This window comes from Podarcis cretensis, assembly GCF_951804945.1.
Source record: "Podarcis cretensis genome assembly, chromosome: 4".
Classification (NCBI taxonomy): domain Eukaryota; kingdom Metazoa; phylum Chordata; class Lepidosauria; order Squamata; family Lacertidae; genus Podarcis; species Podarcis cretensis.
In genome coordinates, this window is record NC_137173.1 from 48,396,205 (window position 1) to 48,414,843 (window position 18,639).

The 18,639-nt window shown below is 43.4% G+C and overlaps 1 protein-coding gene across 3 annotated transcripts in view; it reads left to right on the forward strand.

Annotated features, from left to right (window-relative positions):
- Window positions 1–10,720: 10,720 nt before the first annotated feature.
- The window catches only part of USP25 (ubiquitin specific peptidase 25), a 60,997-nt gene continuing 53,078 nt past the window's right edge, over window positions 10,721–18,639 (forward strand). For 2 of the 3 annotated variants that reach the window (XM_079972018.1, XM_079972020.1), the window contains exon 1: window positions 10,722–11,051. In XM_079972018.1, coding sequence (XP_079828144.1) covers window positions 11,007–11,051 — 45 coding nt within the window. In that variant the 5' untranslated portion in view covers window positions 10,722–11,006. Of the gene's footprint in view, window positions 11,052–18,639 lie in introns of all 3 variants that reach the window. The other variant, XM_079972019.1, reaches the window with a different exon arrangement.

Sequence of the window (18,639 nt, forward strand, 5' to 3'; positions counted from 1 at the left end):
TTTTTAAAAATAAGTTTTAACAAAGGTAAGGGAACGCAGTGCTGCTCAAAGGAGAAATGCTGGTCCAAGTGGGTAAGCGTACTTTTCTCTCTCTCCAGAGAATAATAGGCTCCTGCTTAGAAACAGGCTGTAGCTCAGCAGTGCTCAAGAGGGTCAGTTGTATATCTGACAACTGACATCTTCCTGCATCAGGAAAAAATAACCTTTGTAGATGAGGATGAGTCAGAGCAGCAGTGATATAAATGGAATACATACGTTATGTCTACTTACACTGGAAAAACTCGTAAACATCTTCACATTGAGGAATTAACTAGCTCTATTTAGTTTTACAATTAATGATCATAAATGCCATACCGAGCAGAAATTTTACATGTTTTGATTTTGTATATAAATAAATCTTAGTATCCAGTGTACCAGAACAGATAGGAGAACTCCACCCTGTGACAGATCATAGTTCCTGAAATTTGGGATCAGCACATTAGGCAGGAGGAGCTGCTGTCAGAAGGGGGAAAACCCCATCTTCCACGGACACACAGAAAATGTAAACCACTGCTCTTTTTTTAGTGACCTTTCAACCATTGTGGTTAGAAATAGACATTACCAGTGCCATTTTCAGGGTCCATGAGTTGTATGCCTTTCTTGCAAGACATCGGTATCAATGGGTTTACACCAATACCAGGTTTACAATGCTTTTTTTTTATTTCATCCTTCTCTATGTGTTTCTTTTTAATGTATACATTGCCTACTAATGATTAGTGGGTGATACTGTATATAGCATGGCCACGTTTGGAGTTTACAGAGGACAGTCTTCTTGTTCAACAGAGTTTCTTATTTGATAGGGTGTCCAAAAATAAAGAGCCATCAATAGCTAGCACCTGGGCAGCAGACGGAACAGGCACATCTGAACCCACTATAATGAAATGTGTTGTATTTCTATTTAAATCATAATAATTATTTCCGAATTTACATATGTACATATAAATAGCATCTATGGTAATGTGCTTCTCATTTTTTGGCAATGTTTAAGGAGCCACCCTACTGTTAGGCCTTCATTGCTCAATAAACAGTTAAATGTGCTTAATTTCAGCTTGTTTGTCCCCTCTGTCACTATCTCTTGTGTTATTCCATTAATAAAACATGAAAACATTAAGCAGATCATCTAAGTGCAGAGCAAACATTATAGAGCTGCTAAAACACTGCTGAGTTTGGAATTCAGGCCCCATAAATGCTGTTCAGCCCTTCCAATTTTAACTTCACAATTACCATCAGGCATGAATCAGTGTGGTACAATTATAATTGGTTTCTGAACTAACAGCTATACTCATATATTGGCCCTTCTCTCAGATTAAGCATCCATTATGAACTATTTCAGAGATAGCACTTCAATTTTTGACTGTTGTCAGTGACTGGGATGTGCAAATAGCAATCATTGCTGAGACATTTATCACACAGTTTTGACAAGCATTACAATTTGATCTCATCCCATGCCATTGGAGCTGAGGTTTATGCAATGTGTCTCTGTTTTAAGTCTACTATTTCATCCCAGCTGTTCATGATTTAACATTTAAATACTTTGCTCCCACAAATCTAGGATGCCATACTAGTGAAGGTCAGTAAGCAGAGTTTACTCTTAGATAGATTACAGTTTGTGACTACAGCTGACATAAAGACTCAGTGTGCCTATTAATGCTTTTAAGTTTAATGAAAAGCTATGTTGATGTATATACAGTTTCAAAATAATCCTAACAATACTAAATATGTATATAGTGTTTCAGTGTGGTTTGCATACTTTAACTCAACAACCTTTATAATAATTATGTGATTAGATCAGTATTACTACTCCAAATGGCAGATTGAGGGCTGAGGTCATGAAATAAAATCCAAAGAACGTGTGACAGAGACAACCATGTTTGTTTATTTACATACATGAGCTGGTCTCATATATATATATATATATATATATATATATATATATATATATATATATGTATGTCTTTCATGAAGAGATGTAGCACCACCCTGACTTGCTTTACTCCATTGTTTCAGGTTCATTTTTGTCTATTCAGCTCACTTTTAGCATTATGCTAGCTTTTTTGTATAAAAAAGTAGACTACCACCAACATCCATCATATCTAGCTTGACTGTTGCTTAATGCTTTTAAGGAATACTTGACTCATTTAAGAAATACTTGAGATTTCAGTCAGTCCCTTCCTAACAGAGATGTCAGATAAATCCTCCAAATTAATATTTATGCAGGGTTCATTCTCATATACTGAAGTCTGCTCTGGAATGAACTCTTCTGCCTGTTGAGTTTTCGTGACAAATTAATAACGGACTTGGCTCTGCCAAAAAAATTAATAAATGGTTGGGTGTTTTTTTAAAAAAAGTGTTACTTGTGCTGACATCACTGTTTAAAATGACATATCTGGCAATTAGTTACTGTTGCAACTAACCACCTGTATTTGCACAAATACAGAGAGTGTGGCAGACTAGCTACTTAACAACAGAAACTGGTGTTGAATGTGATTCAATACATAACGAAAGCATAATTTGTTGCTGTTTAGTCGTTTCCAACTCTTCGTGACCCCATGGACCAGAGCATGCCAGGCACTCCTGTCTTCCACTGCCTCTCGCAGTTTGGTCAAACTCATGCTGATAGCTTCGAGAACACTATCCAACCATCTTGTCCTCTGTCGTCCCCTTCTCCTTGTGCCCTCCATCTTTCCCAACACCAGGGTCTTTTCTAGGGAGTCTTCTCTTCTCATGAGGTGGCCAAAGTATTGGAGCCTCAGCTTCAGGATCTGTCCTTCCAGTGAGCACTCAGGGCTGATTTCCTTAAGAATGGATAGGTTTGATCTTCTTGCAGTCCATGGGACTCTCAAGAGTCTCCTCCAGCACCAGAATTCAAAAGCATCAATTCTTCGGCGATCAGCCTTCTTTATGGTCCAGCTCTCATTTCCATACATCACTACTGGGAAAACCATAGCTTTTACTATACGGACCTTTGTTGTCTAAATGTAAGTGTGGTAAACAGCACAAAACAACATATAATTTGTTGTAAAAACAACAGGAAAAAATCTGCTTTAATATGTAGGATGGTACAGTGGGGGTATGTGTGGGACTACAAAGTACGAATTCGCACGCCCGATTGCTACTTTACACACCATTACAGCTGCGAGGCTTCCCTTTCTCCTTCCTTCTGTATGCTGAAGGCCAAACATCATTAGTGTAGCTCATATTGTTATATTATGTATTTCAAGCATTTTACAATGCTTAGGTCAATTACTTTCTCATTGTGAAGTAGATCTTTATTATTACCACTTGACAGGGGAAGCTTTCAAGCTGAGATAAGCCTCATTCAGGCATTCAGATCTCACATGATGGTCACTGTACGGGGAGAAGAGCAGGCCTGCATTTGCCAGCCCTGTTTCCACCACTGACTCTTCTACCCTTCACCCAACGATCCACACGTGGAAGCGTGTACAACAGACTCCCCACATCAGACCTTTTCCCCAAAACGTGGATGAAAGGTGGCAAGGAGAAGACAGGAGAGCTGGAGCCAATAAGCATGACCCCCTTCTCACATGATTATTACTGTGGGGGATTTGACTACTACAGTGGTACCTCGGGTTAAGTACTTAATTTGTTCTGGAGGTCCGTACTTAACCTGAAACTGTTCTTAACCTGAAGCACCACTTTAGCTAATGGGGCTTCCTGCTGCTGCCGCGCCGCCGGAGCACGATTTCTGTTCTCATCCTGAAGCAAAGTTCTTAACGCGAGGTAATATTTCTGGGTTAGCGGAGTCTTTAAACTGAAGCATATGTAACCTGAGGTATCACTGTATAGTGGTTTGCTGATGTTTGGGGGCGTAACAACATTGTTCTGGGACTTACTAAGAATGAGTGCAATCTAACCCTCCCCAGTCCACCATACTGGTGTGTGTGTGTGTGTGTGTGTGTGTGTGTGTCTGTGTGGATGGGGTGGAGGTTTTCATCAGTCCAGCCCAGGACGACTCCGCCAACCTCCGTTTACAGAATGCAGCAAGCCTCACTCCAGCATGTAGAGCTCCCCTTTCCACCTACCTGAAGTGCAGCAAGCAGAAGGACCACCTTTGAATGGGGTGCTCCAGGGGAGGGGCTGAGCCACTGCCGGATCTGCTGGGCTGCTCGCTATACTAGCTCCAGGCTAGGAGCAGGCTCTCGCTTACTTCCTGCCCTCCAGAATGGCCATTGTAAGCAACATAACTACAGATATGGCAGTTGCTACATCACTTTGTCATGCCCTCCCACTGCTCACTTGGTGCTTGGACCTCAGAGTACAGTATCCCTCTGACAAACCTTGTGGATAAAATCATGTGTAGTCCAGCTCAAGGCTGTAATCCTATGACAGAGTAGCATGACTGGTACAGCCACACTGGGTGCCCTGCTGCAGGGGGCGCCACAACAATGTTGTAGAATGGAGCATGAGAGGTGGGGATGCTGAATTTTAGCGCCACACAGGGCACTGCTGGAATTTGAGAGCCCAAAGTCCACCAGTGCTTATGCTGACTTACTTGTGGGTAACCCCTATTTATTTCCATGGGATTTTTGCTGGTATCTGTCTGTCTTGAGAGACTATGTAAGAGTGCGCCATTGGGGGTAAAGTCAGTCCATTGGAGAGTTACAGTGCCTGCTATGGCTTTAGAGGCTGATGGGGGAGAGACATGTTTTGCCACAGCTGGGGCAGATCAAGGTGTCCAGCTTCCCTGTTACAGACGCACCATGGCATTTCTTTTTTCGGTGCTCCACAGAATTTACTTCTAAATAAAGATGTATATAGAGAATCAGGCTGAAGCATCAAATCAGATACAGATTGTACAAAAGAAAGCTGCTGACACAAAAACAACTAATGATATTAGTTGCCTGTGCCCTTCCCCAGCACAATCCCTCCTACATTCAATTATAGACATACTTCTTAAAACTGTAGAATTCAAGTTTATTCCATTTTAAATGAACACAACATTTCTTCTCCCTGCACAGGTGGTAAAAAATCCTTTACCGAAATGCATAACTGAACTCTGATTTGCGATCACTGATTTACTGTCAATTAAAAGATGGGCACAAATAGCTTCATTGCCCTACACACCTACTCACTACTGTTCTCCTGGGAAATTAACACTTTCAGATGTAATAATTGGTGAAACATTATTTTCATTCAAAACAACTACTAAACACAACGGGTAAACAAATAGCATAGTTGGTATGCCATTTAATACTGAGCTTATGCAGTATTTTATTTCTGCATTATATGGTCAGATGCAGATGATGACTGTGTTTCCCCTGCCTGCACTCAAAATAAAACACTCCTAGCCAGAGCCTAAGCAAGTCTGAATGTAAGCAAGTCTCAATGAGTTTAATGAGACTTACCGGTAGATGAGAAATAGATTATACCATTGCCACGTGATCATCTAACGCAGGAATATTATTTTATTTTATTTTTGTAAAGAAATAGCCACAGGCTCCTCGAGAATGGGAATGTGGAACATGGGAAAACGGGTGCTGATTTTTTCACTCATGTTGTTTTACCACTGAAGATCAGTTTCACCAAAGCTGTTATTTTGCCCTGTTGGTTCCATTGGATGAAATTCCGGGTCTTATTTTTGTGCAAGCATGCTTAGCAGTGTAGTCATTCAATTGCTGTTTAATAAAACAGTTGAAATTAATGCTGTAATGAAGAAGTTCCTGACTTGGCATTTCAAGAGGGCTGTCAGCCAATATATTTCCTAGCTGTATACTCGGTGAAGCATGAAACAGGAGAAGATTAAGAAAGCGATGTGGTCCTGCATTTGACACCCTGACTCAGAACTCCCCTTATACACAAAAGACAACTTTTAATTCTGACGTAAACAGTCTTCTGCACTTGTAGGCTACAACAGGATACATATTTTTCAGTAATTTCTACATAGAAAATTGCATAAATACCAAGATTGCCATGTGTGACAAACAGTATACTTTTCCTGACTTGAGTGGACTTTTGCACGATAAGCTGATTACATTAATTATCCCTGTGTGATTTATCCATCTCACAATCAGCTGCAGGAGAAAAATTCATACACCTGATCATCAGATTTGTCCCTGTGGCAAACTGTTTGGGGCAGTACCATACATAACCAATTCATCAGGCAAAATTTCTCATTTTACAGACAGCTAAGATGCAGTTGCTTCCCTATTTAAATGTTTATTAGACACCTTAACCAAAAGCTGTTACCCAGAGGAATTTACAAGGTCTAGTTCAGCTCTGGTGTGTCTTGGTTTATAATCCTGATCTCTTGTCCTGACACTTGGCTTGTTATTCTGCCCTGCTTTCTAGTTTGCGCTTCCAATCTGATTACCTTTCAGTACTGGCAGACAGTTCCTGGCTTCTGACACAACCCTGATACCGTAAAACTTTAAGGACTCCTTCAAATTCCCTCACTGTTTTAACGCTGAATTCTATGATTTGGGCCATGATGACATGCATGATGATTATTATTGGCTTCATTGCTTTCTGATCTGTGGCTGAATGCCAGGTCAGATCAAAGTAAGACTTCACTCATGATCTGATTGTGAATGAGGAGGCCAATCTGGCCTGCATCTCTGAGACTTGGGTGGGTGAGTAGGTTGGGGTTGGTTTCACCCAGCTATGCCCATCTGGGTACTCAGTGCAGCATTGGGACATACTTGAGGCTCAGGCAGGAGGGGCTGTTGTGGTCTACAGAAATTATTTCTCTCTCCAGGCTCTCTGTCCAGTTGGGGGGTGATCTAGGGTGTGTGTTCCTGGCACTTGACAATCAGGACAGATTATGGATTCTATGGAGTTTACCACTCACCTCACTGCCCAGCAGTCTCCCTGCCTGAGCTGACAGAGCTGGACTCAGAGGCGATGTTGAAGATTCCCAGACTGATGATTTTGGGGGACTTCAACATCCATGAAAGAGGATCTGGGGTAGTTCAGGACTTCATGGCTGCCATGATGACCGTGAGCTGTCCTAACATGTCATCAACCCAACGCATGTGGCAGGCCACACTCTGGACCTTGTTTTCTTAACTCAGTAGGAACAGAGTGATCTGAATGTAGGGGATATTGATATCAGTCCGCTGTCATGGTCACAACATTTCTTGTTGAGCTTTAGGTTTAACCCCTTTTTTCCCTCTGTAGATGTCGGGGACCTGTTAAGATGGTCCTCCTTCAGAGGCTGATGCATCAAACGGGTTTCCAGATGGCTCTGGGGGATTTTCCGGCTCATATGACTGACACTCCCTTTGAAGCCCTGGCCCGCTTAATACAGCCTGCTTGGATCCCTGGTATATTCCAGAGTTTAGGATGACAAAACAAGGTGGGAGACAGCTTGGATGCGAGTGGAGAAGAACTCAATTCAAATGCAATCAAACACTGGTGAGGGCTCATCATCAAGCCTACCTAGTGGCAGTGAAGGCAGCAAAAGTCATACTTCGCTGCCTCCATTGCATCGTCATTGTGCCATCCAGCAGAGCTTTTCCAAATAGTGTGCTGGCTTCTATAGTTTGATCCAATGGATATGATAAAACCAACAGTAGCTCGCTGTCATTTGTTTGCAGAACATATTGAGGATAAAATTAATTGCATCCACTGGAACCTTGACTCCACTGTTGCACCAGGTGAATCTTGAGAGTTTTAGTTAGAAAGTTTCAAAGAGGTGAATAAGGTGCTTGGATCAGTAAGGGCCATCACTTGTGACCTGGACCCTTGCTCGTCTTAGCTGATAAAAACAAGCAGGGAAGGTACAGCTTGCTGGGTCAGGGAGGTGATGAATACCTCCTTGCGAAAGGGACTGGTCCCTGGGTGTTTGAAGGAGGGAATGGTAAAACCGCTCTTCAAGAAGCCCTCCCTGGATTCAGTAAATAATTACAAGCCAGTTGCCAAGCTCTCCTTTTTGGGCAAGTTTCTTGAGTGAGTGACCAGAACCAGGCACTCTTGGAGAAAACTGATTTTCTAGATTCATTTCAATCAGCCTTTAGGCCCAGTTTCAGCACAGAAACTGCTTTGGTGGCCCTGTATGATGACCTCTGTTGGAAGACAGACAGGGGAAATGTGTCCCCGTTAATTCTCCTCAACTTCTCAGTGGCTTTCGATACCATCAACCAGGGTATCCTTATGGAGTGACTGTCCTGAGTTGGGCAGTACTGATTTGCGGTGATTCTGGTCCTACTTGGATGGTCATTTATAGAGGGTGATGCTTAGGGAGTGCACTTTGGCACAGTGGAGCCTTCATTGTGGGGTTCCTTGGAGTGTGATTTTATCCCCATGCTGTTAACATTTAACATCTACATGAAACTGCTAAGTGGAGTCATCTGGAGTTTGGGAGTTTGGTTCCCAGCAATTTGCTGATAACACACAGCTCTACTTCTCCTCTATATCTGCAGGTGTGGCAGTGGATGTGCTGGACCAATGCTTGTCTCAGTAATGGACTGGCTGAGAGCCAACAAACTAAAGCTCAAATCCAGATAAGACTGAGTCACTGTTAGTGGGCAGCTCCCTAAACCGGATGGATAGGAGGTTGCCTGCTCTTGATGGAGTTACACTCTTTCTGGCACCTTCATCACGTATCTTTAGGCTCCAGGCAAAAACATTCCTCTTTTCCCAGGCCTTTGGCTAATTAAAGAATTCAAGGCCTTTTAAACTGCATATTGGGTTACTGTTTTTGTTTGTTACTATGGTATGTATTTTTGTGTTCTTGTAAACTGCCCTGTGATCCTTGAAGGAAGAGTGGTATAGAAATGCAAATAATAATAATAAAATTAAAATGTATTAATGTGTTAATGATATCTGAGTGTGAAAAACTCCTTTTGAGGGGGCCATTAATACCTTTCATGTGATTCTCACTGTAGTTCACTTAATCTGCAACATACTCTTTCTCTATGCCAAATTCACTGACTGAGAGAGAGGATAGACAAAGGCTATAACCACATGCACACTTATCTAGGAGTAAGTCTTGCTGAACTCAGGCAGGACTGCTTCTGAGTAAATACACATAGGATTGTATATGGAACTACCATTGAAAACAGTCAGGGAACTCCCATTAGTCCAAGACAGAGCTAACTGCAATACAGTATATTACATTAGCTTTGTTTCAGGTGAGCTGGATTCCAATCCAGATTCAAAATGCTGCTTTTAATCTTTAAAGCCTACACTTCACTCACAAACACCATCCCATTCCCCAATGCCATTGTCAGAGGCTTTCCCTGGGTGCCTTAGCCGGGATAAGTGTGACAAAGGACAGTATCCTGATGGTAGAACATCCTTCCTGAAAAGGCTCACATGCTATGAATACTTTGTATTCTTTCTGGCAGTAGGAGAAGACATTAATTCTCTCCACTTTTTAAAGGTTTTCCAAAGGTTTTATAGGATCTCAGAAATCTGGTAATTAAGATCTGTCTGTGCTGTGCGAGGTCTGTCTGTGCTCTGTGAGCATAATCACTGTTGGGATTGAGTTCTCAGTTGTCCGATGCTCTTTATGTTGTATTTTTATGGTTTAAATTGTTTATAATATTTTAAATATTTTTGGAAGATGACAAGATAACCTTTGGTTATGGGGCAGCACAGAAATATTAATTAAAAAAACAAATCAGTTGACGTGAATAATACATGTTTATTGATTTCATTAGGTGTGCCCTGAGCAGAACTTCACTGAATATCATGCATAGTTTCTTTTTATCCTGCTTTTTGGTCCAAAGTGATGCACAATACAATGTATTTAAAATGATTAAACCCATCAAACCATAAAGCCAAACCACTGGTCAAAAATCAGCAGTGTAATAGCAGCAAAAACCACAGTGCGAGGAGGCAAAAATAACAGCCTCAGTGTCACAAGAGACACTACAGAAAACCATAGCTTTGACTGACTGTCAAAAAGAAAACAGGAAGTGACACAAATGTACCTCCCATGGAGATGAATTCAAGAGCCTGGGTGCCAATGTGGAGAAGGCCCTGCCCCACCTATTCATGAGATTAATCTCAGAAACAGGATATGAAGCAGAAGCCATCTCAGGAAGAAGGTGGAATCATATGGAAGCAAGTAATCCTTCTAGTACCCAGACCGTTTAGAGCTTTCTGGTATGAGCAAAGTTTCCAAACCTTTCCCAGTCCCAGGGGCTACTGCACCTCCACAACTTCCTGGAGTGTCTTCACCTGGCTAGAAGAATCCTTGCATTATTCCCGCATTGTTTCTTGCTAGCCTGAAGGACAGAAAGGGGCGCGGGAGTCCGCAGCAGCCAACCGGCCCCACCAAGGTAAAACTTGCAGGGATGACTCGGCCTGCTTTAGCCGCTCGCCCCGCCAGCCGCCGCTATGTGCTCTTCCCCGACCCTTGTTCCGAAAGGAAGGCCGCCGTGGAGCTAAAAGGGATCCCCAGAGGCTTTGCAAGCTGGACGGCCGCCGCAGGATAAGGGCGGGAAGAGGAGAAGTTCCTGCTTCCCGTTCAGTCGCCTTTCCCCGGTAGCGGCGGCAGCTGGGCGGCGTCTCCCCTTCCTCACTTGCCCTCTCGCAGCTCGGGCTGCAGCCCGGCGCGCCCGCGCTTAGCCGGGACTAACTCGGCCAGACTTACTTCCGAGTAGGGAGCGCGCAGGGCTGCGCCGCCGAGGAGGGAGGCGCGGCGGGGAAGGGGAGGAGCCCAAGCACATTCCTGGGCTGGGCATGTTTGGTTGAGGCGGCGGCGGCGGCGGCGCGTACACTCCTAGCAAGCGGCAGGCGCACCGCCGGGCCTGAGCGCGCCCCGCTCCTTTCCAGGGCTGCCACTTGCCTGGGCAGGCGCGTCGCGTCACGGCTGCGTGGATCCCGAGCCGCGGCCTCCCCACGCCGCGCTCCTCCTCCTCCTCCCACGGCCCGTCCACTCCGGCCCGGCCTTGCCGTTGCTCCCTCCCCACCCTCGGCTAGCGCCGTCTCCTGCTGCTGCTGCTGCTGCTGCACCTCCTCAGGCCGGCGGGGAGGGAAGCCGGAGTCGGGCCGGGGCCATGACCGTGGAGCAGAATGTGCTGCAGCAGAGCAACGCGCAGAAGGTGAGGGGCGACCTGGCCCGCGGGGTGGGGGAGAGCTACCCTGTGCTCAGGCCCAGGCAGGAAGCCCTTGGGCAGGCTGCTGGGCTACGCGAGGGCCTGGCTTTGGGGAGCCGAGGCGGGTCGGCGCCTTCCCTCCCGGGTTCCCTCCGTGACCTTTGCGTCTAGCGAGGGGGAGGCTAGAGCCGGTTGGGCGGCTCCTCCCGGCCTGGGGAAGGGGGTCGTGGGGGGGGGGTCCGCTGAGCTCCTGGAAGCGGCTCTGCCTTTCTGTCAGTATTACTTCTCCACCCCGTCCGCGCTTTGAGTTCCTGGAAGCGTGTTCCTCCTCTCGCATTTGCCCTGCTTTTCCCTCCTTACCTTGCCAGAGAAGTGCCCACGGGGGTTGGTATATTAGGGGGACGGAGGAGGAGCCCGATGTTTCGATCCGCAACTCGCCCTTCCTTCCCTGCCCCCCCTCCTCTCACAAAAGTGCCACTTTATTTTTAAATAGAGGGATTGACGTTTTCATCCTCCCCCGATTCTGGCGCCCTGAGACGCATCTCGGTTCTGATCATGCCAGCTCTTCCAACCGGTTCTGTAATACAGTACTCAGAGGTGTAGGAAGCAGGCGGGTTTCCTGCTTCAACTATGTTTCATGCACTTAATGCAAAGCTTTGAAATGAGTCTGTAAATGTGTATCCCGTGAGGGGTGGTGAAGAATGCTACTGCTTCTGTTTTTGCCCTGAGTCAGGAAATCTGGTTGTTAGCTCCAAGTATAGTGTGGTTGGTAGTGTGAATGCTTTACTTGAACTTTGTAGATTATATCGAAGGTGTTTTGTTAACTATTAATAACAGTGGCCTATGTTAGTAGCTTCTGAGTTGTATATATGTTTCTTTTGAGGTTATGTATTTCCTTTGGAGATTTGGCTTGCTATTTCATGGGATATAGGATTCAAATGATCTAATTCTGGAGAAAGTTCATGGTACTTTGTCGCAAGGAAAGTTGTCCTTTCTATAACACTTTGAACCTTTCGATATAAATAAAGAGTAAGACTGGTATCCTTGAATTTATGTGAAGTACATAATCTGTTGGAATGTGTAAATAATCCTACTCCAAAGAAGGCTGTTATACATGGCCTTCATCTGATCTTATTTACTTCCGTTTTGTCTTTCCAAAATCCTTATGTGGTAGGTTAACTGAGAGATACTGCCTGATCCAAGGTTATCCAATGAGCTTCAAGGCTTAGCAAATATTTGAAACCCTGGTCTAAGCCTAATATTCTCTCAGATAATTTGAAACCATTCGTTCACATTTTTGAACAAGTCTTTTTTATAGACTTGTTTCAAGCACAGATGCCTATAAGTTAAATAGGTAAAAAATAGATAAATGACCCCTGGACAGTTGTCCCATCAAAGGCAACTATGGGGTTGCTGTGCTCATCTCAATTTTAAAGCCGAGGGAGCCAACGTTTGTCCACAGACAGCTTTCCAGGTCATGTGGCCAGCATGACTAGACTGCTTCTGGTGCAAGAAGCCAGAGCGCACGGAAACAACATTTATGTTCCTGCCGCAGCGGTATCTTGCACTGGTATGCTTTCAAATTGCTAGGTTGGCAGAAGTTGGGACAGAGCAATGGGGGTTCACCCCGTTGCACGGATTCGAACTGCCGACCTTCCGATCAGCAAGCCAAAGAGGTTCAGTGGTTTAGACCAAAGTGCCACCCACGTCCCTATAAGTTAAATATGGTCATCTTTTGATAGAGTATGTTTATAACTTATCAATTTGAGAGGTGTGTGGCCACTAAAAATTTGTACTTTTTGTTTTTGACTCATGTGAAATGAAGAGGGACATTCCAAATGCATAGCCATAAAGGCTTGCAAAGATGCTATACATTCTTATACAGTTCCATTGAACAAGTATGTGTTAAAAAAATAACTACTCACTTCTGTTTCCACATTTACCTCTTTCTACTTGCCTGCTCATTTCTTTTGCATTTTGCATCCTTTTATATCTGCTTCTAACTCCTTCAAAAATGTCTCATAAAATACAAGATTTAAAGTAAGCAGTACCTGTGTGTTCTTAACATGCTTTCATAACAGTAGAAATCTACTCCTTGAGTACCTTCAACAGAGTACTTCTGTGTCGTTGATACTCTGTACTTCAGTGAGGATTTGACAACTGCTTTTCATCTTTGTGCTGTTTGCATTCATGCTAAAACCAAAGCCATGAGTAGTTGTATCCCAGATGCACTGAATAGAAAGTGTGACGGGTGTTTCTGTTTAAACATACATCCTACCCAGCTTTGTAAATAAGCCCCCAAAAGTTACTAGTCTTACTAGCTTTCTAAGAGACTAGTAATCTGCATTTCTGTATTGACCATGGGTAGGCAAACTAAGGCCCAGTCGCCTTCTAAATCTGGCCTGTGGACGGTCCGGGAATCAGCGTGTTTTTACATGAGTAGAATGTGTCCTTTTATTTAAAATGCATCTCTGGGTTATTTGTGGGGCCTGCCTGGTGTTTTTACATGAGTAGAATGTGTCCTTTTATTTAAAACGCATCTCTGGGTTATTTGTGGAGCATAGGAATTATTTAAATTTTTTCCTCCAAAATATAGTCCAGGCCCCCACAAGGTCTGAGGGACAGTGGACTGGCCCCCTGCTGGAAAAGTTTGCTGACCCCTGGTATTGACCACTTAAGAGGCAAAGTGCCCTCCTTTGCTAGAAGAAAAAATGCCACCTGTGAAGTAGATTGGTGGAGGAGGAATAGAGCATTTCAGTGTTGATTGTGAAGGAAGAGACTTTTCTCGTTAATTCAGGAGGCATGGAAACAAAGTGGGCTGGTAGAAATGGGATTAATGAAAGCTGCAATCCAAAATGTCTGGAAGGCGCTTGTTTGACAAAGGCTGATCTGGGACATTAGAATTTTTCCTGATGCAAACTGAATTTTCCAGTGCAAAGTACGCTATGCAAATTAATGTGCTTGTGGATGCAAATCAATTCAAAAATTTGGCCGAACCCCTGTCACTGCCCAGTTTAAAGTCCAAAGGACCAGAAGCTGTTGGTTTATAACCATTTTTACAGGGATGTTTGAAACAGCTGGGTTCATTTAACAGCAAACAACTGCTTGGTACCCCATAGTGGTGTTTCTCTTTGGTTCCAAACAGTTCCAATGAGTTCTCTAAAGAGTCTGTAATTTTGGGAAGGGCTGTAGCTCAGTGGAGGAGCATCTACTTTGTGTGCAGAAGGTCCCAGGTTGAAACCCCAGCATATCCAGGTAGGGCAGGTTCAAGAGAGAACTCCATCAGTGTAGACAATTTTGAGCTAGATAGACCAATAATCCAGCTCAATATAACTCGGTTTCCTATGTGAAAATAATATTTGTGCTTGTGTTGCTGAATGAACCTTCAAATATGGCTCTTGGGATAGATGGATAAATAACCTGTGTGTGTTGAAATAAGAAAGATAAAGTGAAATGATCTAAATTAATATTGGGTAAGCAGGATATGTTCAGTATTCTTGTGTTTATTCTGAGAGTAAAAGTTCCTATTACTAGAACAAAGCAGAGCTCTGCAATTTCCAATTATAGTTTCTCATGTTAGTTTTGCCTGTTTTTAAGTGTCTGCCTTTAGTGTGAGAATATAAACATATACTGCTTGGGAACCATGCCCTTCCGGCTTGACTAATTCTTTCCCATAGTGAACTCCCACAAAAGAATGTTGTCAGATATGTATTACTACTAGTAGCTGTCAGTATATCTTTTCCTAAAAAAAAATACTTGTTGCCTGCAGTTTACATTAAATAGTAGATTATTAGATGATGGGTGTTGTTACCATGACAGTGACAATTTAAAAGGATAGGCCTTTCCTATGTCTATAACACAAGCATAAACAAAAGCATCTCACTAATATAGTTGTCCCCATGGGATTTGCAGTTCCTATGCAATAATTTTGTATGGAATGCTTGATGCAAATAGTAAGTTTTGTCCCAGCTATTCAAGCAGAAGACCCCTTAGCATATCACTAGTTCCTGAAGAGTTTCTGTACTACAGATAATAATAATAATAATAATAATAATAATAATAATAATAATAATTTATTATTTATACCCCGCCCATCTGGCTGGGCCTCCCCAGCCACTCTGGGCGGCTTCCATAGAAACCAAAAATACAGTAAAATATCACACGTTTTGAAGAAGCAGCTTTGTTCTCTAAGTCTGTAGCACAGAAATTCTTCAGGACTTGATAATATGCAATCCTAGCCATTTCTAGTCAGAAGTATGTCCTATTGAAGCCAGAACGCAATAGAACTGCAGACCAAGTGATCTTCTAATTCTATAATTGGGGCAAAACATAGAAAAATGCTGTGTGCGTACTGAACTTAGCATGCAAAACATTCCATATAAAGTTTTCCCATAGGAAAACTGCAAATCCCCTGGGGATGAGCTGTTTTTGTTCCAACTTTGAACATTAGGCTTATGTTTTTTCTTTCCCTATACATGTGTTTTGTGGTAGCACCTAGAAACATACTGAGGAGTATCTTCTTGCTGGTACTTTGGCCCGTTAAAATGTATGGAGACTCTTATTGTGTGTAACACTGGTGGAAGTAGAACTAAGTAGCATAAACAGCTGGAGCGAAATACTACATTAGTGGTATGATATTGGTATAAAATAGCTTGTTATTTTATATGTTTAGGTTTTTAAAATGTCACTTTCTGCACTCAACTATGGTCAAGGGTATTAGAAAAATGTATGAAATGTTATCTCCCTGGTTTTTGCTCCATAGGTCACTTAAGGACAGTTTGTACTTCATTCTTACCAGAAATCATACATGCAGGATGCCCTGTTGAGGAATGTATGGATTGCTAGGTTTGGCTTTTGTACACAAGAAATTCCATTGGCTGCACTTGAGTTCCATGGTAGCAGCTGGCTTCAGGTGCTGGAGGTAGAGAAGTCCTCTCTTTTCCAGACTTCCAGTCTCTTTCCTTGCTACAGCAAAGGCAGTTGTCACTGAAAACACATTTTCAACAGATCTATATGTTAGGTGCATCTATTTTGTGTATGTTTCTTTTTTTCATTCATAGAGATATTTACACCTAATTGGTACTTAAGAACTATGACACACTTCCTTAATGTATACTTAGTGGCTTTAATTATTGCTATAATTACTGGTCTTTTTAAGTACATGTCCTGCTATACACAGCTGGTAGAATATTGTTGAACAAGTAAAATGTTTTGACATATGAAGGATTTTAAAATTGTATTAAGTACCAAACAATTGTCATTTTTGAAACTTCATTTTTTGTTATATCTGAATTGATTTTGTATCATAACACAATGATTTTCCTTATAGCTGCCATCTCTTCTTTTTGATTGCAAGTACCAAGAGGTGAATAAAACACAATCTGTGGCCAGTTAAGAACATACAAGCAGCAGTCAGAAGAAGCATGATTAAAATGTGCTAAATATATTTTCTAATAGCTCAGTTGGTAGAGCATGAGACTCTTAACCTCGGGGCTGTGGGTTTGAGCCCCACGTTAGGCAAAAAGATTCATGCATTATAGAGGTTTGGACTGGATGACCCTCCTGGTTCTTTTGACTCTACAATCCTATGATTCTAAGTCCTGCATAAAGTGATAATTTGGTAAAATCTATAGTGAACTAGTATATTTGTATAATGGAAGTAGGCTGCTGTAATTATGTACTAACCATCTTTATACTAAATTCATTCAGAATTAGGGATAAATTATTGAAATTCTCCAAAGAGAGGTGAGCATACATTCTATGTTTCTTTGAACAGTAGTTGAAAGAACTGAAGGGACTTTGCTCTGCTTGTAAAATCTGTTGCTTTGGCTCCTTTAAGCTTTTTTTTATTCTGGTAGCTCATTGATCGCAGAGAAGAGGGCATGCCTAATGGGAGCCCTTCCCTACAATATCCTGCCTTAACTCCAGCTTCCTTCACATCTTCAGCATTTTACTAAGCCTTGAGTCTCAAAGGGCATTCCAGTTTTTCCACCCTTTTCAAGCTGTGTGTGTATAGTGCATTTTAGCAGGTTTGTGAACTAGGACGGCTGTGAACAAGGGCCCTTCTTGGTGCCAGTAGTGCATTTGTTTTTGTGTTACTGTGAAACAGGGAAACTACCACAGTCTAAATCTAGTACACACAATTCATGAAAGCTAAATACACTCATGCATATAATTTAATTGTTCTCTAGCAGAGATTGCATTTTAGATTCTGGTATCACTGAGCAAGAGGCATTACAAACCCGTGAGATGTTTGTTTTTCAATGAATTTTTCTGTTTGCTTGGAGAAGAGATGCTCATGAATAATGGCAATTTTTGGAAACTTATCCTGAGGGGCAAGAGAAGTGTGGAGATGCAATGCTTCTTGCTCCAGAAGTGGAGTTTTAAAATATCTGCTGGTTCTTCAATCTCAGTGGAGAAAACATTGAACTTACAATGAAAGTTTAATGTACCGTATTTTTTGCCCCATAAGACGCACTTTTCCCCCTCCAAAAATGAAGAGGAAATCTGGGTGCGTCCTATGGGGCGAATGCAGGCTTTCGCTGAAGCTTGGAGAGCGAGAGGGGTCGGTGCGCACCGACCCCTCTCGCTCTCCAGGCTTCAGGAAGACATCCGCAGCCTGGGCAGCCCTGCAGGAGGTCCGGCAGGGATGTCTAGGCTGCGGATAGCAGCCTGCCGCCCGGCGGGCGGGACGCCCTGAAGCAGAGCACCCCGTGCACCGGGCAGACATCCGCAGCGTGGGGAGCCCTGCAGGGGTTCCCCGAGGGCTCCCCACGCTGCGGATAGCAGCCTGCCACCCGGCGGGTGGGGCGCCCTGAAGCAGAGCGCCCCGCGCGCCGGGCTGACATCCGCAGCGTGGGGAGCCCTGCAGGGGTTCCCCGCAGGGCTCCCCACGCTGCGGATAGCAGCCTGCCGCCTGAGGCAGACATCGGCCAGCCCCACAAGCTCAGGGAGGCGCTGCGCCGTTCTCCGACCTGCTTCGGTTTCCCCGACCTGCTTTTGGGGGGGAAATAAAGGGAAAAAAAATTCCTTTATTTCCCCCCAAAAAAACTAGGTGCGTCCTATGGGACGGAGCGTCCTATGGGACGAAAAATACGGTACTAACTATAAAATATATTTATTCTGGAGTCCAACAGAGCAGAGTGCAATAGTCAGAAATGAAATGTTTTGGCTTCATTCAAGTATGAATTTCAAAATTATTTCCCCTTTGACAGTATACAGTGGTACCTCGGGTTACATATGCTTCAGGTTACAGACTCTGCTAACCCAGAAATATTACCTCCAGTTAAGAACTTTGCTTCAGGATGAGAACAGAAATCATGTTCTGGCGGCGCGGCAGCAGCAGGAAGCCCCATTAGCTAAAGTGGTGATTCAGGTTAAGAACAGTTCAGGTTAAGAACAAACCTCCAGGATAAATTAGGTTCTTAACCCGAGGTACCACTGTACTGGGAACCCCAGTATACTGGGGTTTGGTTTCTCTTCTTTCAGCATCTCTTTTGTAGTCTCACGGTCCCTGCCAGCATTCTACACATGGTTGTGTTATATTAGTGGAAGAAGCCCAGGACAGCCAGGGCAAAAGCTTTTGCCTTGAATG